This window comes from Peromyscus maniculatus, chromosome 23 (assembly GCF_049852395.1).
Source record: "Peromyscus maniculatus bairdii isolate BWxNUB_F1_BW_parent chromosome 23, HU_Pman_BW_mat_3.1, whole genome shotgun sequence".
Taxonomy (NCBI): Eukaryota; Metazoa; Chordata; class Mammalia; order Rodentia; family Cricetidae; genus Peromyscus; species Peromyscus maniculatus.
The window spans coordinates 7,286,570-7,312,776 of NC_134874.1; the positions used below are offsets into that span (position 1 = coordinate 7,286,570).

Consider the following 26,207-nt stretch of genomic DNA (forward strand, 5'->3'; position numbering starts at 1 on the left):
CACGTAGATCCACCCACTCCTCCAGGGTGGGTCCCCAAGGGACCAAGGGAGCTTTGGATGACTGGCCAACGTGAGAATGGGGGTCAGAAGACAGCCAGTACCGGGGAGTTGACCGTATTTGCCTTCCGTACGAGAGAATTTAGCTCCACCTTTGCAAGAGAGAAAGGGGTGGGGTGGATGATGCAGTGAACACCTGGTGCTGGATACTTCGCCCAAGTGCCGCTCATGACGGTGTTGTGCTGAGGAACCAATGGTAGGGTTAGTGGCAGAGGTACCTTGGTGGGTCTACGCAAAGGTCTGCTGCAGAGATCACACCATGCAACAGACCTCACCTAAGAGGTGTATTGGGGGAGAGGGAGCAAAAGGCCAATGCTGAGTGGGGACATGAGAAAGATCTAGAGGATAGAGACAGGGAGACAGAAAGACCAGAAGACAGAGAATGAGCAAGCGAGAGCCATGGTGTCGGGAGGAACCTTTTACAGGGTATACGAACCACACAGGGACTGTGCCACACCTGGTGGTGGAGGGTAATGACCTGTGTAGTGGCTGCCAGGGCTGAGTCCCTGAAGGGCAGGCTGGGGGAGCACCTGATTTCTAGCAAAGGCTTTCATCTTGGTTCTTTTCAACATGGGGAGATGATGTGGCCATAGGTTGGGGTTCCCACAAGGAACTGGTTCCAACTGCCCCTTGTCCCTGTAAAACTAATAGCCACAGATCCCTTATGTGGACTAGTGTGGCATTTGCATATACCTGCACATATGTCTTTATGAAATTATGAACTTGAGCCATTTATGGGTTTCTTGGGATGCTCACCACAGTGCCTTTGCAGGGCTGCCTTTGTGTGGATTCAGCATAGATTTCTGTGTGCCACAAGCTCAAGTTCTGCATTTTGAAACTTTGTGGAATATTTTCTGTTCTGAATGTTTTTTTAATTATTTTGGCATACATGTGAATAGGTTCGTGTACAGAGACCCAGAGGACAACTTTTAGGGGCTGATTTCTCTCTACTAGATCATTCATCCAGGGATGGGCTTCAGATTCTCAGGCTTGCATGGCAAGCTCCTTTACCCAGTGAGCCATTATGCTGGCCTTCAAAATGCTTTTGATCTGTGTTCCGTTGGTTGAATCTGTGGATACGGAGGACCAGCTGAGTCTAACTTCAGTGTCTAGGGGACATTTCAGAACAGTCTCTTGGTTTTCTCTTTGGTGTGTGTATCTTTCTTTCAGTGTGGCATGCATTTGAGTGCACAGGTGTGCGAACCCACAGAAAACTGAGCAGGATATCAGATGTCATTTTCTATCATTTTTCACCTTATTATTTTGAGACACGGTCTCTCAATGAACCACAAGTTTGCCATTTTGGCCAAGCTGCCTGGCCAGCAAGTCCTTGGGATTCACCTGTCTCTCACCTCCGGTGTTAGGGTTGCAGGCATGTGCCACCATGCCTGGCTTTTTATGTGGGTGCTGAGGATTTGGACTCAGGACCTCATGCTTGCAGAACAAATGTTCTTATTCACTGAGCCATCTCCCCAGGCCTAGTCTTTCAGCTTTCAATGTGATACCTAACTATGGGATTCTCCAGGGTAAGTTTTTTTTTGATATTGGGATTTGAACCCCGGACCTCCTGCATGCTGAATACATGTTCTGCTACTGACTGTAACCCTTAGCCTAAGATAATTTGGGTTATAAGTGTTTCCTGATTTCCTTTGTTTGTAACCTCTATTTCTGATGTAGCTCCTTTGTTTATCACAGGGTTCCATTTTTAGGTCATCACCACTGTTCCTTACATTCTTGCAAGTCAGTAGAGTCCTCGGTCATCTAGAGATGTCTGTCTCACAGTGTTAATAACTGCGTGCGAAATCCTGCACCACCACTCCATTAGTCCTGCATTTCCTACATTGATCTCAGCCTGAGTCGTTTCACTTGGGAAAGGAATAAGATCATGGTCAAGAAAGAGTCGCAGGCTCATCGGGTGTGTGGCCGGCAACCCAGCAGAGCAGGGGCCAGGCCTCTGGGCCTGGGGGCTAGCTGTGTACTGCTTTCTAGCACTGCCCTAGATCAAGGCCAGGAAAGCAGTCCTCTGAAACAGTGCAAGGGCCAGTGGCACAAATCCAGGCCCCCGAGCACATCTAGCTAGCATGGAGTGATCTGGAATCAACTCAAAGGCTGATGGGAAATCAGGGGTCATGTTGCTTATGTTACATTGTAATGCCAGTCTAAATACCGCCAAGCTTGTTTGACCCCCAACGCTGCCCTGCAGCCCTCAGAGGAAGAAGAAAAGCATGGCATGTGTGCTCCCTTCTTATTTTCTAAGTCTACAGGATTCGAATTATAGCTACCATGGAAACCGTACTTTGGAATTTCTGGAGCCCTTAATTTTAACAGATAAAAACACTTTTGTGCCGATTTTATAATTATTCATGATGGATGAGAAAGTGACTAAACGTCTTTTGACAGGGAAGGAAGACAGAACACATTTTTCTTTCTCTTTTCCCCTCTTCCGCAAAGATGCATGCATTCGAAGTGTATTTTTTTCCACCTGGGTGTAAATCTTCCATCTTCCACAGACTCCGACACCATAGCCGAATTACGGGAGCTCCAGCCTTCAGTGAAAGACTTTGAAGTCCGAAGTCTTGTGGGTTGTGGTCACTTTGCTGAAGTGCAGGTGGTGAGAGAGAAGGCCACAGGGGACGTCTATGCCATGAAAATCATGAAGAAGAAGGCTTTGCTGGCCCAGGAGCAGGTAGGAGCATTTGAATCTCTGATCCTTCTTCTGTCTGTACCAAATGTTCACCACAAAGATAATAACCTGCTAATTTGCTGTCTAAGATCAAGTAAGATGTTAATTACAGATACATGAGCAAAAAGGCCTCTCATGTCCTTCAAACTGGTGCTGATTAATTTTGCAGGCTCAGAAATTTCCATCGGTTTCTTTGCCATGAGTCTGTCGTGGTATTTTATTTTAGACCCACGTTGGGCTTTTCAACTAACGATCGTAGGGTGATCTCTCGGGACTGCAAGCTTCGGTCTCGGGGACACGCCTCAAGATGGGGCAGATTGGGCAGTGTCTGCGTGTGTGTATGCTTAGGTGTTCCCAGCCTGGGCACACGTGTTTCATTTTTTCCAGCAGGCCTTTGCAGAAGTCAAAATAAAATCGTGTTCCCTGGCCTTCAAGACGCTTGTCTGATAACAGGTCACGAAGTTGTCTCTTCAGTTGTATTTTTTCTTCCTTTGAGGCAAGGCTGCTCTCTCCAGACATATTGATTCATTGGCTGTGTGAGAGACACCCGTCACCCTTGGAGCCCAGGCAGTCATTCATTAGTTACAGGCATTCTAGTGCACATTGTGTGTCCGATAACGTCCCCAGCTCCGTGGGAAGCCTGCAAAAGGAATTTAAGTCCCATGGCTGTCCCTTGCTGGTTGAATAGCAACCCCCAGACGTGGAGGGAAAATGCAGATCTACAAAGCAGGCACTTAGCAGTGAAAGCACCACGGAGCGAGCGGGAGAGAATTAGCAGAGTCATTAGCGGTGGTGTGAAGGGCGATGTCGTGAGTGAGCCAAGGGCAGTCGGGGAAAGTCCTTAGGATGACAGAGAATGGAGGCGGAGAAGTGATGGGAACTTGCCAGGCCGACCTGTGGCTGAGGGCGACATCCTGGAGGTGAGGGTTCTGGGGTATTGTTCAGGGGTGTGTGTGTGTGTGTGTGTGTGTGTAGGTGTGTGTGTGTGTAGGTGTGTAGAAGGGAAGTGTTTGGCACTTTAGACTAACAGAAAAATGAAGACATCCGGGTGGAAGATCTCCACAACTTTAGCTTTTCATTGTGTTAAACTTGACATCAGGTAAAATTTCCCACGTTAACCATTTTCACTGTAGGATTCAATGGCATTATGGCATTGAGATGTTCCACCGTGCTGCAGACCACTGCCACCATCCATTCCTAGAACTTTGCCACCATCCCTGGGTTAGTCTCCCACCCCGCAACAAAGGATGTGAGAGAAGCCAACTCAGCAGGGAAAATAGGCTGTTTTGACAGAGAGTCCGCCCCCCCCCCCCCCCCCCCGCCTTCCCCCCCCCCAGGTCAGCTGGCTTCGTTGCTTTGGGCCTGTGGAATGGCAGAGTATCATGGTGCAGGGCGTGTGGCCACTGAAACAGGGAAAAAGGAAGCGAGAAAAAGGAGAGGAGGAGACAGATCCAGGGACAAAATGGTCCTTCCCAGGGGACGCCCACCAGTGACCACCAACTAGACCCCGCCTCCTACCATTTCCTACCGTTTCCCAGTAGCCCATTAAGTTATTAATCCATACATGGATTAGTCCATTGATGAGGTCACAGTCCCATGAGCCAATCATTGCCCGAGGCCCCCATCTCCGCACACCGCCGTACTAGGAACCAAGCTTTCCACACACCAGCTTTTGAGGGACGTTTCAGATCCAAATCATCATACTCCTAAGCAGAAACCAAAGGTCCCTTTTGTGTGTGTTTTTTTTTTTTTTTTTTTTTGTCTTTCGAGACAGAAACTGCAGCAGAGGGTGGGCAGCCGCTTGTCAGCGTCCAAGCATGATGTGGCTTCTGTGATTCAGAATAAAGTGTGAGCGACATCGGAGGGAGGGAAAAATGACAAGACAGTGCCTGTGATTAGTGCGTCAGGAGTGGGAGGTGCTCCCTCAGCCTCCCCATCCAGGGAGGTGCCATCCGTCATCCCCGCTCGCTCCCCGACCGTTCTTCGTGCTTGGCATGTCTCTAGGTCCTCGGGTAGAGGCGCATGATGTTAGCCCAGCCTTGCGCTGCCTGTGTTTTGGGTGGGAGCTCGCGCATGTAAGACGAAACAAATCCTCCACGCCACATGCGGGCGCGCAGTTGAGGTTCCAGCAGATGCACTTTTCCTCCAGGCCAAGGGCCTGAGGTGACCGTGGTGCGGAGGTGTGGGCCTGGGTTTTGAAAAATCCTGTTTATAGAGGAGCTAATAAAACCCTCTGTCACTGGTAGATGCATCACGGATTAAGAGGGTCAGTATAAAAGAAAAGCGGGGCTCCTAATGGAGATGTAAGGATAGCATCTCACAAACAGAGCCCGTCACCCGGGAGAGGCCGGCGTGCTCGATGGAGTGCCGTGACAGCCAGAAATGGTCCTCAGAGACCAGTTGCTTTAATGGAGTCTTCAGGGCTCAGGCAGAATCCACGGTGAGCAAGCGAGCCTGGGGCCTGCTGAGCTACGGCTTTTCCCTGACCACCTCTCTCGTGTGAGCCAACAGGACCAGCCCTCCAGCACTGCCAAGTCCTGGGCTGGGCTGCCGCTTCCTAAGCCGCTCGGATTTAGCACTGAGGTTTCCAGGGTGAGCTTAGGGATGACACGGGCAAGCTATTCGGAAGCATTCCAGGGCGAGGGGTGTGGCTGGGTGGGTTGAATGTGTGTCTAGCGTGTGTGCGAAGTCCTGGGTTCAGTCCCCAGCGCTGCATAAACTGGGTGTGGTGGCACCCATCCCGGCACTCAGGAGGTAAAGGCTTGGCACAGAGTCTTGGGTGTCCCGCTCTGCCGCCTCCCATGGTGTCCCCTCCAGACAGGGTCTCTCACTGAACCTGGAGCCAGGCCACCAGTCCGTGAGCCCCGGCGAGCTTCCTGTCTCTCTCCGACAGCGTCAGGATTATAGGAGCAGCTGCTGCGCTCAGCTTTTCAATAGTTAACTTATTTACTTGGTGTGCCCGCTAAGATACCAACTCAGGTTCTCATGCTCCGATAGCAAGCGCGCTAACCACTGAACTCTCTCTCCAGCCTGCGATAGTCTTGAAGCACTGCCCCCCCCCCCCCAGGGAAACTGCAATTTTGTTCCTTTTTTCTTTTTCTTTCTTTTTTTTTTTTTTAGAGACAGGGTTTCTCTGTGTAGCTTTGCGCCTTTCCTGGAACTCACTTGGTAGCCCAGGCTGGCCTCGAACTCACAGAGATCCTCCTGCCTCTGCCTCCCGAGTGCTGGGATTAAAGGTGTGCGCCACCACCGCCCGGCTTGTTCCTTTTTTCTTTTTAAGATTTACTGATTTATTTGTTTGTTTATGTATGTATGTGTGTGTATGTATGTATGTGTGTATGTGTGTGTGTGTATGTATGTATGTGTATATGTAATGAACGTTTTGTCTGCATGTACATTTGCACACCAGAAGAGGGTCCTGGATCCCATGTCGGTGCTGGGAATTGAACTCAGGACCTCTGAAAGAGCAGCCAAGGTTCTTAAGTGCTGAGCCATCTCTCCAGCTCCTTGTTCTTTTTTTAAAACCCCGACTTTTTCAATTTTTTTTTTTTTTTGGTGTGGTTTTGAGGACTGACCTTGGGGTCTGGAGCATGCTAGGCAGGCCAGCGCCCTACCATTGAATTACCCTTCAGTTCTGCTCTGGAGGCCTTTCAGCTGATTGGATGAGGCCCACCCAGACTGCTGAGGGTAGTCTCCTAAAGCTGCTGAGTACAGATGTCAATCAACTATAGCCACACAGCACCTCCATAGCAACACCTAGTAACCTGGGTTAGTGTTTGATTGAGTAACTGGTGTTTTGGCCTTTTCTGGTTTCTGTGTAAAATTGCTTACCAGAAAATCTCACATTCGCTCACACACACACACACCACCACCACCACCACCACCACCACCACCACCACCAACAACAACAACTAAATGACTTGAAAATACATCTGTGTACTTAGTATATATGTCCAATGACAGGGATATTTTCCCCATGATCCATCACGCCACCAGAACATTAGCAACAGTACATTCCTCTGACCCCGTTCATGTTTTACCAGTCATACCAATCACCTGGTTAGACTAGGACCCAGGCATTTAGTCCTTCTGTCTCTTTGATCTGAGTTGGTTCCTTCGATGGTTCCTATGACAGCAGGCCAGTTATTCCATACAATTCAGACTTAGGTGCTATGCGTGGACAGAAATATCACAAAGAAGGGCCTCTTTTCCCGTTCCCCGAAACAGATGACTCAGTTCCAACCGGCCACTTTCGGGATGTGCTCACATAGCTCGCCGGATGAGGAGGATGCCTCCCGCTCTTCACGACGGAGCCGCTTTCCCCTTGGCTCTGGTATAATTTTACAGAGACAGAACTGTTCCATCCTCTGCCACCCTCAGTTATTGGTCGGTTTGTGCTGTGTGAACTGGCCTTTCCTTGTTACGGCCAGTGGGTGCCATCAGTCCTATCCAGAGTGTCTCCAAGGCGGCTCTTCAGGTTGCCTTTCGTCTCCTTCTGGCAGATCCCGGCCATTCTTGAACACCTTTCTTGTTCTCTGGTGAGAGACGTTCCGGTTTGCCCTGCACACTTCCCCTGCACAAGCGTGTCTCCGGCCGGGGATCCCTCTTCAGTGGAAATGGTCCTTAGATCTCGGAGCTGAGGGCAGCTCAGCAGCAGATAGCACCTTGCTCCTGCTGAGTTTGGCTCCCTGCACAAACTCCTGTGAGCTTCAGCTCCATGGGAGCCATTGCTCTCTTCAGGTCCCCTGCAGGCATCTGCGCGCACGCACACACCCACACCCCCCCCCCCCCCCCCCCACACACACACGTGAAGACAAATAAAGAACTAGGGACCAAGATTTTTTCTTTTGGTTTTTCAAGACAAGGTTTCTCTGTGTAGTTCTGGTGTCTGTCCTGGATCTCGCTCTGTAGACCAGGCTGGCCTCGAACTCACAGAGATCTGCCTGGCTCTGCCTCTCGAGTGCTGGGATTAAAGGCATGCGCCACCACCGCCTGGCCAAAGGCCAAGATGTTAACCCTGGGTTTAGTGCTTCTTTTGGGCTGTCACGGCTCTTGGACCTCTTTTGTGGGTCGGGCTAAGGAATGCATGTTTCTATGTACAGTATAGCTGCCTTTATGTTCCCACATGTACACTCATGCACACAGACATACAGACATGTGTAAATGTATACATAGGTACGTTTACATGTGTTTATGAACCTGTTTTACAGGTTCACACAATTGCCTCTAACTCCAGCCCAACTTTGCATCCCTGCCCTGAGTCTTTCTCTTCCCTGTGCTTGTGACTTGTGAGCCAGCAATCAGCATATAAAGAGAACACGTTTATTTTGGCTCATAATTCGAAAGTTTCAGTGTAGGGCTGGGTGGCCACATTATCTTTTTTTTTTTTCTTCAAAAACAGTTTCTTACTTCGAAATCCCAGCTCAGCTGGCCTGAAACCTCTCTAGATCCACCTGCCTGCCTTTATCTTCTGAGTGCTGGGGTTAAAGGTCGCCCGGCCACACCCAGCCTCGTTGCTCTTGGGCCTGTGGTGAAGAGTTACAACTGGCGAGAGAGTACATGGAAAAACTTCATTTTGTGGCTGGCATCAATATAGAGAAAGATGAATGGGTTGGGGTTCCATGACCCCTTTCGGGGGGTAACCCCCCAATGACTGAAAGACTTGCTTATAATGCCATGGGCTGAGAGCCAAGCCTTTAACTCATGGGTCTTTGGCAGGGAGGGGCATTTCTGCCTTTACCATTTTCTTCTTTAAAAAGAAAAACTTGGATTTATTCGTTTTATGTGTATGAATGTTCTGCCTGCATGTGTGTATGTATGTGCACCCTGAGTGTGTCTTCAGAGTCTAGGAGAGGGTGTTGGAGTCCCTGGAACTGTAGTTACAGGTGGTTGCAAGCTATGATGTGGGTGCTGGGAGTCGAACCCAGGTCCTCTGCAGGAGCAGCCAGTTCTCTTAACCGCTGAGCCATCTCCAGCCCTCTCAGAATCTTTGTGGCAGCAGCCTTGTCTCCTCACCCGCCTTACGCCATCCACCCCCATGTGCAGATGCGTCCGTCTTCCCCCTGCTCGAGCCTCTGGTAGTCCACCCTGCCTGCCGCCACACGGGATTGCCACTGCCCTCACTCGGCTTGGGCCTGGCCCCGCGGCCCTCTGACTATCCCACCCGGCCTGGATTCACGGCATCGGTTAGAACCGTCCAGGAAGCTAAGGTGGACAGGAAGAGGAAGATGCTTCAGCTCCGATAAAGTGAATTGACTTAAGAGGAGATGTTTCAGACCTAACTGAACAATGGAGAACGTGGGCCTGCCAGAGCTGAGGCTAGCAGGTTACCAGACTTGGTGAATGTCATGCTAAGTGATTTTTTTTAAAAAACCTGGAAACATCAATTTAGACTGAACGGCAGGACAAAGGCCGTTTCCCCTTCACATTTAGTTCTAATACAATTATCTAAAGAGTTTTCTTTTCCCTCCAGGTTTCATTTTTCGAGGAGGAGCGGAACATATTATCCCGGAGCACGAGCCCTTGGATCCCCCAATTACAGTATGCCTTTCAGGACAAAAATAACCTTTACCTGGTGAGTCTTCTCATCCGTCCCCGCGGAACGAGCCGAGGCCCTGATACTCAGATGATAGCGCAGATTGAAAGCGGTTCTTGCTGATGTGGTCTGTGACACCGCTCACTCATTCAGTCGATTTCCTGACTAGACGTCTCCCGTTCCTTGTTCTAAAGATTAAGAGCTGACCCACTTAGAAACAGCCTACTGTACTGCGGCTACAAACGGCAGCAATGGAAAGGGATTTAATTGGGAATGGTCTCTAACTACCTTTAATAGAATCTTGCTTTAATTAAATTAAGTCAATTAATTTAGTTTTGGAGACAACGTCTCATTAGGTAGATCTGGCTGGCCTGGGGTTTGCTGCATAGACCAGGCTGGCCTGGAATTCACAGACCATCAGTCACCTATTTCTGCCTTCCCAGGGCTGGGATTAAAGGTGTGGGCCCCCATGCTCATTTCTTGCTCTTAATTTTTAAGAGTTAAGGTACTGATGCATGGTTGAGGTAAGAAAGTGCAGCCTGTTCCCCTCTCACACACGTGTGGAAGCCGGATGAGTTTGTCTCGTAGAAGTAGAGAATAGGATGGCATTTGCCAGGGAACTGGGGTGAGGAGAGGTAGAGGAGGGCTGACTAATGGGTAGACCAGTTAGACTACCATGAGTAGTCTACCATGAGTAGTCTACCATGAGTAGTCTACCATGAGTAGTCTACTATGAGCAGTACTAGGTAAAAGGGGTAAGCTTTGGTGTCCTGTAGCAGAGGAGGGCGACTCTCGCTAATAATTATCACACGCTTCACAATAACTAGAAGAGAAGAGCTTGAATGGTCCCAAGACAAAGCCGATGGGAGGTGGTGAATTGGTTAATTGTTTTGATTTGATCACCGTACATTGTGTGCATTTATTGGACTATCATTCTGTACCCCGTGGCTACACACAGTTGTTAAGGTTAAATTAAAAATGCACACCAGTATTCCCCAATCCCACCCTAAAAAGGCATATACTGGGCCATTGGGATGGCCCAGCCGGCAAGGCTGCTTGATGCCAAGCCTGAAGATCTGAGTTTGATTCCTGGGGCCTACGAGATAGAGAGAATTAACTCTTGCAAGATGTGTCCTCTGATGTACACACACACACACACACACACACACACACACACACACACACACACACACAGTGTGGTGTATGTATCCACACATGCATCCACATATAAGCATACACAGATAAAGAAATTAATTTAAAAAGTTTAACAATGTGTACACTGAAGATGTGTGAAGTAGAACCATGGGCCTCTGCCTTCTTTTCTTAGTTCTCTGTGGGGAACAAATGTTAATGGAGATATAGTCTCTTTCTGACCTTAACTATGTTTTACTGGGAGCACACTAATGTATATATAACCAAAAGGGGTTTTTGTTTGTTTGGTTTTTTATTCTTTTTGTTCTCCAGGAAAGCCAGCACTCCGGAAGTAGAGGCAGGTGACTCTCTGTGAGTTCCAGGCTAGTCAGGGCCACATAGTGAGATCCTGTCTCAGACATCTTTGATGTTACTACATAGTGCTATATACTTCATTCTTTTTGGTGTCAGGGGTTGAACTCAGGGCCTTGAGCACGCTAAGCACATGCTTTACTACTGAGCTACAACCCTGACCTCCAGGTCAGCCCTTTGGATGATGGCATAGTTTTCCCTGGTGTCCATATAGCGTAGCTTATGGAATGCCAAAGCTCATTTTGGGGCCCTATTTAGGTTCTTAGAGGATTAAGTTCTTAAATGTAAAGTGTGTATTCTAGAAACAACCTTCGTTCCTGGATCAGCCCCTGATCAGACTCTCATGTCACCATGGGTGTTGATAAGGAGGCTTGTGAAAGGGAGCAGGGAGTTGTTTTTGTCTTGAACTCCAGCTGGGCATCTTTTTTTGTTTCTTTTTTGATGATGTGACTGCCTTTGTTTCTGATCTGGAAGAATCAGTCTGTTTGCCTTGGTTTCCTATGAACTGAAGTTTCTCCCTGGCTCCACCCTGCTCTCTTGGTTTCAGTGGTTTGAGATAAGTCTTGTTATGTACCCAGGCTGGCACAAAACTCAAGGATCCTGTTGCCCCAGCCTTCCTTATAGATAAGGTTGCAGGCTTGCATCAGCATGCCCAGGCCACTGAGCTTCCCTGCGTGTCTGTGGTGTGTGTACATGTTCATGTGGGTGTGTGCGCATGTGCCAGAGGCCAGAGGTTGGGTATCTACCTCAAGTCACTCTCCACTTGATTTATTTTTCAGACATCGTCTCACTGCGTGGTCCTGGCTGGCCTGGAACTCTCTGTGTAGACCAGGCTGGCCTTAAGTTTATAGAGATCCACTTGCTTCTGCCTCTTGAGTGCTATGCGCCACCTGGTTCCACTCTGTTTTTTTTTTTTTTTTTTTTTTTTTGAGACAGGGTCTCTCACTGAACCTGGGCTTCAAGGATTCTTCGTCTCCCTGGTGCTGGAGTTAAGCTGTGTGCTACTGTGCATGGCTTCTTCCATGGGTTCTGGGCATCTGAATTCAGGTCTTTATGCTTGTATAGCAAGCTCTTTACTGATAGCCATCTTCTCATGCCCTCCTTAAAAAAAGGCTCTCTCTCATGTGTGTGTGTGTGTGTGTGTGTAGGCCAGGGAACGACCTCAGGTTTTATCCTCAGGAAAGCCATTCACTTCCTTATGGTAGAATCTCTCATTGGCCAGAAGCTCACTGATTAGATTAGGCTAGCTGGCCATTGAGCCCTAGGTATCCGCCCGTCTGCCTCCCTAGCACTGGGATTATAAGCACGTGCTGCCATGCCCAGCATTCACCATCCTTTTGTGGCTTCTGGGGATCAAGGTCAGGTCCTTACACTTGCAAGGCAAGTGTTGACCACCTGAGCCATGTCCCTGACCCATATTAGCATCTGAGGCTGTGTCCCAGACGACCAAGATTGTAGGATATACAGTGTATGAGTTGCTTTATCTTTCCAAAATCAGAGAGTTTCTGAATCTAGAAACACATTCTTCAGCAACACAAGGGTCTTCCTCAGTCACTAAAATAATCCCACTGTGTCCACTGAGCACTCGCAGAAGTTTGAGAAACAGCATTTTATGGCTTGCTCCTTCTGAAACTGAACACTAATTTGTAAATCTAAGGGCAGTGCAATCACAGGTGTATTTTAGTTAGTAAAAAAACAAAACAAGATTCTGCCTCTTGTACCTCTCGCCTTGGCCATCTCTTCTGTCCCCACCTTGGTTTTCATTCACCTGTGTCTCTGTGTCAACCTCCCTGCCGTCCATGTGTCCTTCCCTCAGGTCTTTCACGTGTCACCAGGCCCTCCTGCTGTCAGAGCCCCAGCTCTCCTCCCTGCTCCCCTCTGGGTGAATTCAGGCTAGCCACATGGTTGTGTTTACCAGGCTTTAAAGCCCGTCCCTCCCTCCAAGCATCTCCTTCATTTTACCTTCGTCCCAGGACTTCCTTTGCTGTGTGATCTTGCTTCTCTCCTCCCTGCTCCTTCAGTTTCGGTTGGTTTAAATGTCCCCTATTTCTCTCTGTGGGCTGGGATCAGATGTTCGCCCTAGAAACCCCTCCTGGGCCTTCTGCTCCTGGGATGGGGGACCATCTGTTATGTAGCCTGTACCCCCATACCCATGAGTCATGGTGAGTCCCTTCCAGTAATCTAATCTCCTAATGGGAACAATTATGTCTTGATGCTCTTCGTAGATGTTTACTGAGTAAATGCCTAAGATGTATTCATTGGATGAACGATCGATTCCATATAATTCAGATTTACACACAGATTTATCCAAATCATATTGGAGTTTAGACTAAAGTATGCAATTCAGGATAAGCCTAAGTGAGATTTTTTTTTTTTCTTTCTTTTTCCCTCCCATAACTTGGAGTACCACAAAAGGAAGTTGAACTTGAGATGTTTTGAATTTTGGTGCTTAAAAAAATTGCTTATTTGCAGTGACATCCCGTTGAGCATGGCTTGCCATTTTCTGGTGCATGGCAGAGGTAGCAAAAATTCATCCCAGCTTCTGGTTCCATCTATCAAGGTTAGGATGTAATTCTGGCAGGTGGTCCATGGAAGCAGAGCTTTGTTGATCTGACTCATGAAAATAACCTGTTGCATCCTGCATAGCAGAAGCCTTCACCAGTGTCCTTCCACAAAGATGTTGATTTCTACAAAGAAGACTTTGTATCACAATTCACCATTTGCTGTATGGTGTCTGAATTTTCTTGAGAAGTTCTTTGTATTGATATCTTTCATGCTGAAGGGCTTCTCCAGGATACCCTGCCTCTCAGAATGAACTTGAACTTGAAGATGTTCTGTTTTGTGACTTTACATTTTCTTCTCTCCATTTATCCCAAATGATTTTCTCCCAGTTGCATGTAGAGAGATACTAGTTTTGGTAACAAAGAGAGCCCAACAATTCATGTTGGTGGGGCTTGCTTGGTTGTATGTATTAGTTCAGAACCCAGGTTCCTTCCATATTGTGGCTCCTCTGTCTCTTAAGAGGCTGTCCTTCACGTGATTGCTATTGATATTATGGTTTCCAAGTGGATAGTAAGAGAAGAGAGAAATTTAGAGAAAGAAAATTTCTTCCACACAGAGTTTTGTGTATGTGTGAAATTATTTCCTCTCATGCTCTGCTAGCCAGAATTTAGACTGAATGTCCGTCCGTGTCCGTCCCCTTGCTTGGGAGACGTGGACACATGCTGTCTAGCGGCTAAAAGTCCCTACTGCTGGTTTTTCATTTTTGTAACCAAATTCATGGGGGAAACCATTTAAAGAGAAAGAATTTATTTCAGCCCACAGTTTTAGATTCTCAGTCCATCATGGCAGGAAGGGTGTGGTTGAGAGGGACAGCTTATTATGGCTGCCAGCACGCAGAGAGAAAGGGAGAGAGAGAACACCTATGTCCCTGGCCTGCCTCCCTTCTTCCTTCTATCAGGACCCTAGGCCTGTGGGATGCTATCACTTATATTCAGAGTTGATCTCTCCACTTGGATAACCCTCCCTGAAAACACCTTCACAGATAAATCTAGACATTGCTTTACGATCTTCTAGATGCTTCTCAGTCCAATCAAGTTGGCAGAAACATCTGCTCATCGTACTACAGAAGAATGGAAGGGTGGACTGGGGAGAAAGTCAATAGTCCTCAGGCTCCTCACTCCACATTCTGTATCCGTACTCACAGTGCTGTACACCTGTGTCCAGAATGACTCCTAATGGAGTCCTGGTTTTTGTTGTGCTGTTCAAGGTTGGTTTTTCATATTCTCTCAGTTTCCAACCCACACCTGTGCAATTTTGTGGACAGTTAAGTAGGAACAATTTGGAAATGAGCTGTCTGTGCCACCGACCTCAGATGCCTTTGGGGACCTCGGCATCTGTTTCCACCTTGAGGCAGGAGGGAGTTAACGAAGGGCAGCACCGTTGTTTACCCTAGGAGGACGTGGCAGCTGACGATAGCTTTGACAACGAGACATGTGCTGTTTTGATCTCCTGGCTAGGATTATCTGAATTTCAGGCGCGTGTTCGCAAGTTGCTGCTCTGGAAGCCAGGGTTTCGGAGGCTGCTGCCCGTCGGAAAACCTGGCGCTTGGAAGACACAGTCTTGTTTTATGGCTGTTCCTTGTCGGTTCTCTCCAGAGTTGGCGGCGTCCTTTCCAGCTTGAACTTTCTCACTGGTGGATAAGGAGTAACTCCTCCTTTGGCTCCAGTCCCATCGCTGGAGCCCGTTATTGCCATCCGGGTTCTTCGCCTTCGAGAGAGTTGATCCACGTCCAGGTCTTGAGGCGTATTTCAAGAGCGTGCATTCAGAGTTTTGTCCTTTTTAGGAGCCGCAGTTTAATCGGGTGGCCTCAGTGTGTCTCCGCTCCTGGAGTCTTGGATTGAGTAGGTCTGGCGGGGTGGGTAACCCGGTTTGTATTTATCACACACTTTGAGGAGCTGCTGCTGCTGCTGGTTCCGCAGCGTCGCTCTGAGAACGGTTGCCTTCTAGGCCCTCTGGTTTCTGACTTGCTTTTCCTTTACCCGGTAACCTAATGTACACATCTGAAATCTCTCGTTCTTCGAGGCCCAGGGATGGGCCCTTCCCTCGTAGGCTGTCAGCCTAGGGCTACTCCATCATTCTGAGGTTTATTTCCTTTAAACTGACCGGCACCCTTAGTCAGTGGCCTCCCTAACTCATGTCCTCAGTTACTTGGTCGGCTGAACTGTTTCTTGCCCAGTGTGATTCAGTGCTCTAAAAGGTTTTTTTGATTTGTTTTGTTTTTGTTTTTCCTCTGTGTAGGCCTGGCTGTCCTGGAACTTGCTCTGTAGACCAGGCTGGCCTCAAATTCATAGATTGGCCTGCTTCTATCTCCCAAGTGCTGGGTGATTTTTTTCCTTTTCCTTTCCTTTTCTTTTTTTTTTTTAATAGATGGCTGAATTGGGCTGGAATCCAAACTTTCAGAGATAAAGGCCTTCTCTCATCTCCTAGAGGTTACCTTGACCTTCCAGGAAAGTAATGAAAGGTCTCTTGTCAGGGGCCACATTGCTTAGAGGATTTTCACCCTCCTCCCCAGGACAAAGTTCAGAAACACTGGGCAGAGCCCACTGTGATGCCAAGGGCACCGTTGCCTCTTGTCATGGCGCACATGGAGTGTGCAAGCATTTCAAGGAGGTGGCTTGTGCAGCATGTGTCTGCTGATGCTCTGTGCAGATTGGAATAGACCTTGCCTCAGTCCGCTTGCCTGTGCTAGAACAAAATCCCAGCCCGTGTGAGGACTGGATGTTTATTTGGCTCATGACTCTAGAGGCTGGGAACACCAAGAGCGTATCACCGGCATCAGGTCGGCATCTGATCCGTTTTCCTCTTGTGTAATAGCATGGTTGAGAGTGTCACGTGCTAAGACAGTCACCATGAGAGTCTCTCTCTCCTTATAAAGCCACTAATGCTATCGTCACATCTACACATGTCTTTATCTAGCCCTAATTACCTCCCAAAGGCGCTACCTTCCAGATAGCATCATCGAATAAATTTGGGGTTAAATAGCCAATGTGTAAACATTTTTCCCCTATGCGTATGTGTGTTTGTGTGTGGGCACGCGTGTATGTGGTTGTGTGCTCATGCATGTGGAGGTCCAAGGGTGATGTGGGGAATCTTCCTTGATCAATTTGCACTATATTCATTGAGGCAAGGTTTTTCACTTGAACCCAAAGTGCACCAACTTGCTCTGTGGATCCCCTGTCTGTGTCCTCCAAATGTTGGCATTACAGGCAGGCCCTATCTCTCCCATCCAGCATTTCCGTGGGTTTTCGGGGTCCAAACTGTGGTCCTCATGTGGGCAGCAAGTGCTTTACCCACTGAGCCATCTCCCCAACCCCATCATGTGAGCTGTGTGTGTGTGTGTGTGTGTGTGTGTGTGTGTGTGTGTGTGTGTGTGTGTCCGTCCGTCCGTCCGTCCGTCTGTCCCCTGACATACTTGTAGGGGTCAGAGGACAACTTCCGGAAGTCAGTTCTCAATTTCTACCACGTGGATTCCAGTGAATGAACTCTGGCCATCAGACTAGGTGCCAAGTGCCCATTGGGGATGAGCTAGCTCACTAACCCCAACATGTGGACTTCGGAGGACACATTCAAACTGTATCAATACCAAATAACTATTAAATGTTCATACCCCCCCCCAACACACACACACACACACGCACACGCACACGCACACGCTCACGCTCACGCACACGCACACGTACATGTACTACACGCACACACATTTGTCCTTCACTTTGACTTCAGCACCGTGAATGGAAATTGCCCCTGCCGTCCTTGGAGTATAGATGCAGAACCCAACCGAGAAGCCTCCGCCCCTTCCAAACCGAACACGTGTAAGATCTGCCCTTTAATTAGCATCTGCAGCTGCTGCCGTGGAAGGGCCTGTCTCTGTTGGCCGGCAAGTCTTTGCTTTGAAAGAGCAAGTCCTTCACAGCTCCGAGCCAGGCTCGGCTGTCAGCTGCGGCAGCGGCGGCGGCCTCTGCCATCAGCGAGGTTGCCACCCCGTTCAGGCCTATTTTGCCGAAGGGCTCTTTTCTCCCCATCTCATCTTCCCAGCGTTTGATTGCTGCGATTTGGTGACTTCCCCGTTTGGATGAAATGCACCGATTCTGGGTAGAAGATGTCCCCGGTCCTTGCGAAGGTGGAAGATCATTGTTTCTTTCAGTGCCCACGGTCTGGTTATTTCCCAGCCCTTTATTGTCTGTGATATTGTCTTGATATTCAGAAAGCTTCGAGTCGTCACTGTAAAAAAAAAAAAAATGTAAGCGGAAGTGATGGCTGTATTAAAGCCAAGGTCCATTCAAGGGCACGGTGCTGCAGAAACTTTGACTGTTACTGGATTAGGAAACCGAATTGGTTGTGCAACGTCATCAATAATGGTCCCGGAGCCGTGCCGGGTGAGCAGCATCAGAGTCAGTCCTTAAAAATTCATTCCCTTAGTGAGATGGCCGGGGCGATGAGATGGTCCGGCCAGTGAGATGGTCCAGCCGTTGAGGCACTTGTCCTTCAAACTAATGACTTGAGTTTGATCCCTGGAAACTGTGCGTAAAGTTGTGAGGAGAGGACCGACTCTGCCAAGTTGCCCTCTGACCTTTACGTGTACTACCCCCCCAACAATAATAAGTAATATAATAAATAGTTTGGGGAAGTACATTCCTCAGCTGGATGTGGTAATGTATGCCCACAAGCCCAGGACTCAGGGGGCTGAGGCAGGAGAATTGCAAGTTTGAGGTTACCAGTGGCATCCTGACTCAGAACAACACAGATCCGTGGAGCTTGAGCATTGGTGCGTGAAGTCAGTCTCTGGAACTTGTATTTTAGCAAGCTCCCCGAGTGGTTGGAATGAAAGGGAGAAATACTCTTTTACCCTGATTTTTCTTATTACCATTATAATAATAATTCAATTCTTTCTTATTTCACTTGAGTGCCACCTCTATGAAGCACAGGGATTTTATTATATTTTTTGCCTTTTCATTCCTGATATTTAGAACACTAGCAAATAGTAGGCTTTCAAACATTATGGACGAGTGTGTCTTATTAAAAAACACCAACAACCCAACACGTGTGTATTAGGCATGTGTGTGCACACTCCGACACACACATGGTCAGAGGACAACTTGCAGAGTTAGTTCCCTCTGCTGTGTGGATCTCGGGGATCAAACTCCCATTGTCCGCCTTGGTGGCAAGCGTCTTTACCTGCTGGGCCACCTCTCTGGCCTTGAGTCGCGTTTTTACAAAGCACTCCTTCCGGTGATCCTGATGGCAAATAGACTTGGAAAACTCTCTGTAGAGGACTTATCAGCCTTCCTGGGTTAGCAGCCACGGTTTGGGGGTGATGGGCAGATCAGTGTGTCTCCAGCTATCTGAGCATCGAAAGTCGGGGACAGAGATGCAGATGCGTATGTGGACTCTGGGAGAACATAGGCGGCAACCTTGTTCTTCGTTCGTTTATGGTGCTCTCTGGTCCTTGTCTCTGGGTTAGTTTACAATGCTCTCCAGTCCTCATCTCTGGGTGAGTTTATGATGCTCTCCAGTCCTCATCTCTGGGTGAGTTTACGGTGCTCTCCAGTCCTGTCTCTGGGTTAGTTTACAATGCTCTTCAGTCTTCATCTCTGGGTTAGTTTACAGTCCTTGTCTCTGGATCACAGCCAGTCTTGAAAACTCTTAGTTTGTGACATTTGACGAGGACTTTGATCGCCCCTTAGCTTGGTACCCTCTTTCACAGTCCCAGAGTGTTTCCGAAAGACCCCAAATCCTGATTCTTTCTTTATGAGACTTTATAGTGTAGTTGTGGACTGTGGAGAATGCCTTGGGCTCCTCAAAGTGACTCCGAATGTTCAGAGCAGTTCGGTGTGGTACAGTGGGAGATTTTAGTATGCTACGCGGGGAACGTGTTGGGTCATGCGGTTTGATTGGGCTTCTGATAAAGATCCGTCCTTTTCAGACGTTCGTCATTTAGGGTGTCTATTTTGACCCTGAGTCGTGGAGCACAGGCGAGCAGCTGTTGCAATTTTTGTGGTTTGTTTTCTCAATCAGTCCTGGCTTCTGAAGACACGGAGGCCATTTGGCCCTCAGAAAAGGCGATCCTGTCTGGGTGGACATCTTGCAGCGAGGAGTGAAGAGCATGTATCTTTTCTCCTTTGTAAGAAACGCTGACTTCTCTGGAAAATTCCCGCTGGTTCTACCAAATAGGAATCTTGAGGAGAGTTGACGCTAAATCCGAAGTAGCAGTTGGTGTGTGAGCTCACCAAAGTTGCCAACGGTTGCCGTAGTTTTGACTTTCTCAGCCTTAAACTTAGAAGCCATTCTGGTTCTCACATAACAGAGCCCAAGGAAGGCTGTAGCAGTGGTGCGTCATCATAAATATGCATTGTTCTTATTTTTAAACCTTAGTTTGCGGTCTCAAAGTGTGAGTGCGTCTGCTATTATCTGTGAATTTCCTTTTGCTGCTGAAGACCCTTTTAATGGCAATATATATTTAAAGCAGACTTACAAATTAGCATTCACCCACATCCCCAGGCCCGTGGAGAACCAGGTTGAGATGAGTGGGTGAGAGCTCCAGCAAGCCAGGTGGCTCCTGTGGGCTCCTCCAGGGCTGAGGTGAGTGGCTGACGTCATCGTTGTTGGCTGTGAATTTGGAGGAAACAGTTTCACCCCTTCTAGGTGTTGTACTTGTTGGTGAATCAGTTTGCTTTGAGCAACTGTGGTATGAAATGGCATCTTGCTCTCCCCGGGCCGTTGCCCAATGTGTGCTGAGCATAAGAAGCCATGTGACCAGGTTGGTTCCAGGGCTATGAGAGGATGTGCAAGTCCCCGGCTTCCCTAGGGCTATCTGGTTCCGGGCTGGCCTGGTGCCGGGTGGACGTCCTGGAGTCCTTATGAGGGCCAGCCTGGGGCCTCTAGGGACCTGTACGGAGGCTGACTCTCCATCTGACGTGTTCTCGTTAGCGCTCAGTGGCTGTGATAGGCGCCACAAACCAAAAGCAACCGGAGGAGGAAAAGGTTATATCACCTAATGCTTCCAGGTCACAGTCCACCACTGAAGGGAACTCCAGCAGGAGCTGAGGCAGGAATGCCACTCGCTCGCTGACCCTCAGGCCGACAACCAGCTCCCTTCCTTCCACAGCCCAGGCCCACCTGCTTAGGGATGGCCCCACCCACAGTAGCCGGGAATCAGGAAAAGGCCCCATTGACGGGCCCACCAGCTATGGTGGGGCATGATGGAGGTACATGGGGGTAATCCCTCAGTTGAGGGTCCCTCTTCCTAGGCGCTGGCAGTCATGGTTAGCCATCACACTTGCCTGGAGCTTTTTTCCTAAGACGGCAAGAAAAGCGAACAGCAGTCGGGAGGGTGACAGAACTCACCCCCCAGAACGGGCCTTTGGGGTTCGGTGTTTGGTAGGAGTATTGATTACTTCTCTCATTGCTGTGACTAAATCCTTGGCTCGAAGCGGCTGACGGGAGGAGGGCTTTATTTCGGCTTTGCTGCCCATCACGGTGGCGGAGGCAAGGCGTGGCGGCACAGCAGCAGGAGGAGGTAGCCGCAGTCAGAAATGGTGAAGGCTGGTGCTCGGCGCGCGTCCTCATTTTATTCCGTCCAGGGCCCCAGCCCAGGGCGTGGTGCAGCCCACAGTCAAGGCGGCTCTCTCCTCTTCCCTTAAACCTGTCTGGAAGCTCCCTCCCTCCCTCCCACCCCCAGGTGTGTTTCCATGGTGATCCTAAGTGCAATCAAGTTGACAGTTGAGACGAGCCATCACGGAGGATTTAGAGTTTCTTTGACAGACGTCAAGGAAAACTGTCCTTTCTGGAAAGGCTTGGACGCCAGCTGACGCTGGCCCACAACATGGACTTCGGAGCAAAGGGCAGGCTCCCAGGAGAACACTTGCAGCCACAGGGGGCCCTAGCCGCTCTCCTGCCTGTCAAGGGAGGCAGGGGACAGAGGAGTGGCTGGCAAGGTGGCTCCAGGCCCGGAGCCAAGGCCCTTTCAGGTCTTGCTTAAGCCTCACGCAGTGTTGCAAGGGGATTAGTCTTATCTGGAGTTTTCAGAGGAAGACCATGAAAAGTTGGGAAGTGAAGTCACCAGGTGAGTCAGACCCAGCTGACTGGCCTCTAGGAATGTCACATCTGGTTATCACAGGAAAGGAGGAAGGAGGGCTGGGGACTGAGCTAATGGGGAGAGAGTGCTTGCTGCGCAGCCGTGAGGGCCGAATTCAAAGCTGTAGCGTCAGTGTGTAGCCGGATGCACAGTGTGAGCATCAGCAGCCCTGGGCTCCTGCAGGGAGCCAGGAGACCGTCTGGAAGCCGGAGGGCCAGCTCGCCTGGCTGTGTACTGTAGACCACAGAGACCCCGGCAAGATTGGAGGCAAGGAATGATATCTGTTGTCCTCCGACATCCACCTGTGTGTCATAGCAGGCATGTACCCACATTCACACATGTACAAATGCTTGTGTGTGCATATTGTGAACACACACACACACACACACACACACACACACACACACACACACACACACACACACACGCATACGCATGTATGCTTGCATTGATGGTTTTTACTTCCCTGACATGGAGTTTTCTTATTTTTGATTTTTTTTTCTTGAGACAGGGTTTCCCTGTACATATCTGGCCATCCTGAAAATCACTCTGTAGACCAGCCTGGCCTCTAATTCAGAGATCCATTTGCTTCTGCTGGGATTAAAGGCGTGTGCCACCACTGCCTGGCCTCTTTTCTAATCAAGGATTTTAGCTATATATTCTGATTTATTTTTCATATGCTCCAGAAAATGTAATTTTTTTTCTGATTGAAAATGGAGGTTATTCTTTATCCTGTACGGAATGTCACTTTCTGTGATATGGACAGCTTTACACAGTAGCATGAATAGCTGGAATCATGTGTTTTTAATATCTGAGTTATAGATTTAGAGGTATCATAATTTAGCTGATCTCTTATGGATGGGCGTTTGGATGATTTCCAAGTATATTTCCCTTGTTATAAACCATCCAGTAGAGAATCTATTTACTTATCTGTCTTTTATCTGTGAATCGTAAGTACCAATAAAGTAAATTGTTCAGAGTGGAATAGCTGGGTCAAAGGGTGTGTATTCATTGTTAAATGTTTAATAGAGCATCGACTGCCTTCCATACTGACTGCTAAAGGGAAAGACTGTATTGCATTTACCACACGCCTCCTGTAGTCTGCTGTGTGCCGAGGGGAATGCAAGATGAATGTTAGCCAGTGTGTTGCCCTCCAGGAATATCCATCTATGCGGTGTACCTGATCCTAGGGAATGTCTGGGGTGTCAACTTGGGTGGGTGTGGGAGGGGGTGGATTTGATTCAACTTCTCAGCGTCATGCGCGGCGTCTGGCTGTTCTTGTAGCCTCCCCATTCTCTTGGGTCACGCATGCAAATCATGTAGGGCAGAGACCGTATCCTGTGTCTCAGGATGCGAGCCACACATCCTCGTTGCTTTCTAGAGGCTTCGTGATGACATCATTGTTAGGTGTCTTCTGAGGGTTCAGTTGAGGTGTTCTCTATCTGGGGTGTGTGAAAAATGAATAACTTTGGCATTCTCTGCAGGTCATGGAATATCAGCCTGGAGGGGATTTGCTGTCACTCCTGAATAGATATGAGGACCAATTAGATGAGAATATGATTCAGTTTTACCTTGCGGAGCTGATTTTGGCTGTTCACAGCGTGCATCAGATGGGATACGTGCATCGGTAAGTGGGACTCCGAGGAACGTACTGAGAACTTTCCTGAATCACGCATGAGTCCCTGCGTAGAAATGAGTGGCTGAGTAACTTTGGGGGTCAGAAGAAATCGGCATGTAGCCAGCCTGGCCTGTGATTGGCTAAAAGCTTTCCAAAAATGACTGGCATCTTAGCATGCCCATTCAATCATGGAACAGAGCCAGGATTGCAATGTGCCTGTTTGCTGGTAAGATCTGGCCATCAGATCTAGCCAGTAGGTCTGGAAACCCTGCTTTTGGGCCCTCTGGGTTATTTGGTAGGAAAACCGACTGGTAGAGGGACTAGCTGTGCTTGTCCAGGGAACAAAAGATGATAATTAACAACAGCTGCTAATCAGCTTCCCCCGCTGTACCAAATACTCGTCTAGTAATCGGAGAGAAGGTCTGTTCTGGCTCACCGATTTGCAGGTTCCGTCGGTTCGTTTGTCCTGTTGCTTTGGGCGTAAGGCAGAAGCCTATGGTAGAGCAGTCACACTCACCTTTAGACATAAAAAGAGGTGGGAGGAGACGGTTCCCACCAATGGTCTGATTCTGAAATCACCTTCACGGCTCTTGTGTTTTGGTTGCTTGAAGTGACTGATCGTGAGGGCTCTGATTTCACTCACGGATTAATTATACTGAGGGAGTCATACTTTGAGGGTGTTTTATGGGGTTCTGGTGACCGGCGGTAGGACCCACTGGAGGAAGTAGAGCCCCAGAGGACGCTTTTGAAATGTGTACCTTGTCCCTGTTCTCTGGTGGCTCTGTTTTCTGTTCACCACAAAGGGAGCTACTTCTCTCTGTAACACGCCTGATGCCATCAACCTCCGCCCTCATCTGGCTCAGAGCACCAAAGCCACCTAACGGTGGACTCAAAACTCTGCAGCTGGGAATGAGGGCGAGTTGTCTTTCCTAAGTTGCTTTCTCAGTTGATGAGAAGTGTCTGAAATGGAAGGCAGGTCTCCAGTGACCTGACGGTGCCCCACTGGGTCCTGCCTCTTACAGATTCCACCTTCTGTCCCCCTGCTGTGTCATGCTGAGGTCCAAGCCCTTAACACAGGGGCCTTTGCAGGGCACTCAAGGTCCACACCGTAGCATGCATTTTACCGCCAGCATTAGTCAATTTCAAAGACATTCTGCAGAAGTCTCCATCCTTAGGTTTCTTTTCATATCCTCACTTTATTTCAGAATGTTATACAGAGATATCATATATATGGTGTATATATATATACACCATATATATGTATAGATATCATATACATATAACACACACACACACATATATATAGTGGGGATGCAGAATTTGGGATAAAAGACTTTTCTGTTTGTGAACCACATGACCTCAGATGAGTTCTTTAGGTTTTTTGGTCTTAGATTTTAAATATAAAAATGTGAGCCTCTAGTAGGAATACATACATTATATTTGCTTTCTTTTTCTCCCTCTCTTTAAAAATAATTAAATTTATTTTTCAAGGTGGTGCTAATCCTATCTACCAGTAGGGAAGGTCTGCATAGTATAACACATACACTAAGATTTTGGGCTGAATTGAGGCCTGAAGTTTGTGATTGCTTGCTGATTGACACAAAGACAACACCAGTTTAAGGCCTTGCCTTTCTTACAGAGACATCAAGCCCGAGAACATCCTCATCGACCGAACGGGACACATTAAGCTGGTGGATTTTGGATCGGCTGCTAAAATGAATTCAAACAAGGTGATTAGAAAATGGCGAGGGCTAGCCCAGGAGGTCATGCTAAAGAGTGTTCTGTGGTCCTCGTGGATTTGGCAGATGTTATGATACAATGGTGAACTGCTGTTAGTGTTTGACTCTTGTAGGGAGTGGGGTCAGGGGTCAGGGTGCAGAGTTGTTCCCCAGACAGTGGCACCCTTTGGTAATACCTGCTAGTACCCTGCCAACTGTCTCTCTGAATATTCTTACATTTTCATTTAAAAAAAAAAAAAGGAAAATAATCATTTTATTTTCCCCTTACCTCTTACAGAGACTGTTTCCTGTTACATCACCTTGGTGTACTTTAAAATATTTTGATGATCCATGACCTTCTTTTTCTTAGATGTTCTTCATATGCAGCAAAATTGAAATTAGTAGCTAGAGATTTGAGCTAAATCTCTCGGAGTGTCAAGAACTGATGTTTAAAATGCCATTTTTTGAGTCTTGGACTTTTGGTAAAAATTTAATTGTGTTGCCGGGCGGTGGTGGCGCACGCCTTTAATCCCAGCACTCGGGAGGCAGAGCCAGGCGGATCTCTGTGAGTTCGAGGCCAGCCTGGGCCACCAAGTGAGTTCCAGGAAAGGCGTAAAGCTACACAGAGAAACCCTATCTCGAAAAACCAAAAAAAAAAAAAAAAAAAAAAAAAATTAATTGTGTTCCACATGCTGATCAGGAAGCCAGGAGAGGAGCAGATCAACACTGAGGCTACTTCCAAGAAAGATGGCAAAATTATAGAGAAAAAGAATGTAATTCTAAAATGTGAATTTCAAGGTCAGCTATGTAGAAAGGATCGGTCTGAGGGAAAAGTGGACTTAAGCGGTAATCCCGATTTCACTACTGAGCCTCTCAGTGACTGGGGCAAATCCTGAGCAACTTGGCTGTTCATCCTTTCTCTAGAAGACACAGATTCTACTTAAAATGCATAAAATCGGAGGCTGGAGAAAACCCTCTTCAGAACGCCTCCCAGATCTGAGATTTAAGTCCTTTATATGAAGGACAATATGTAAAATTACTTTTTCATCCCCAGATTCCTCTGGGAAAGGTGGATATTATTAGGTTGATATTAGGAAAGGCTTAGAGCTGCGTTAGCGCTGTGCACTTTGGAATCTGGCCTGTGTGCTCTTCAGCTCTGAGAACTTCTCCAGGTAACTTAACTTGGCATTTAGACCATTAGAAAACAGAATCTCGATGTAGATGCAGTCCAAACTCAACTCCGGCATCATTTTTTCCCCCTTCAGGCTCTATTTTTTAAAAAAAGATTTATTATTATTATTATTATTATTATTATTATTATTATTGTTATTATTGTGTGTCTGTGTCCTTGTGAATGTGTGTCCATGTGTGCATGCCTGAGGAGGCCAGAAGAGGGCGTAAGACCCCCCCCCCCCCCCCAAAAGCTGAAGTCCCAGGGTGTTATGAGCTGCCTGCTG

At 48.1% G+C, this 26,207-nt stretch overlaps 1 protein-coding gene across 15 annotated transcripts in view; it reads left to right on the forward strand.

The window, feature by feature from the left end:
- The window catches only part of Cit (citron rho-interacting serine/threonine kinase), a 185,429-nt gene that overhangs the window by 17,784 nt on the left and 141,438 nt on the right, over positions 1–26,207 (forward strand). For all 15 annotated transcript variants that reach the window (XM_076560160.1, XM_042268508.2, XM_015997517.3 and 12 more), the window contains exons 4-7: positions 2,568–2,743; positions 9,213–9,314; positions 22,899–23,041; positions 24,672–24,762. In XM_076560160.1, coding sequence (XP_076416275.1) covers positions 2,568–2,743; positions 9,213–9,314; positions 22,899–23,041; positions 24,672–24,762 — 512 coding nt within the window. The remainder of the gene's footprint in view (positions 1–2,567; positions 2,744–9,212; positions 9,315–22,898; positions 23,042–24,671; positions 24,763–26,207) is intronic.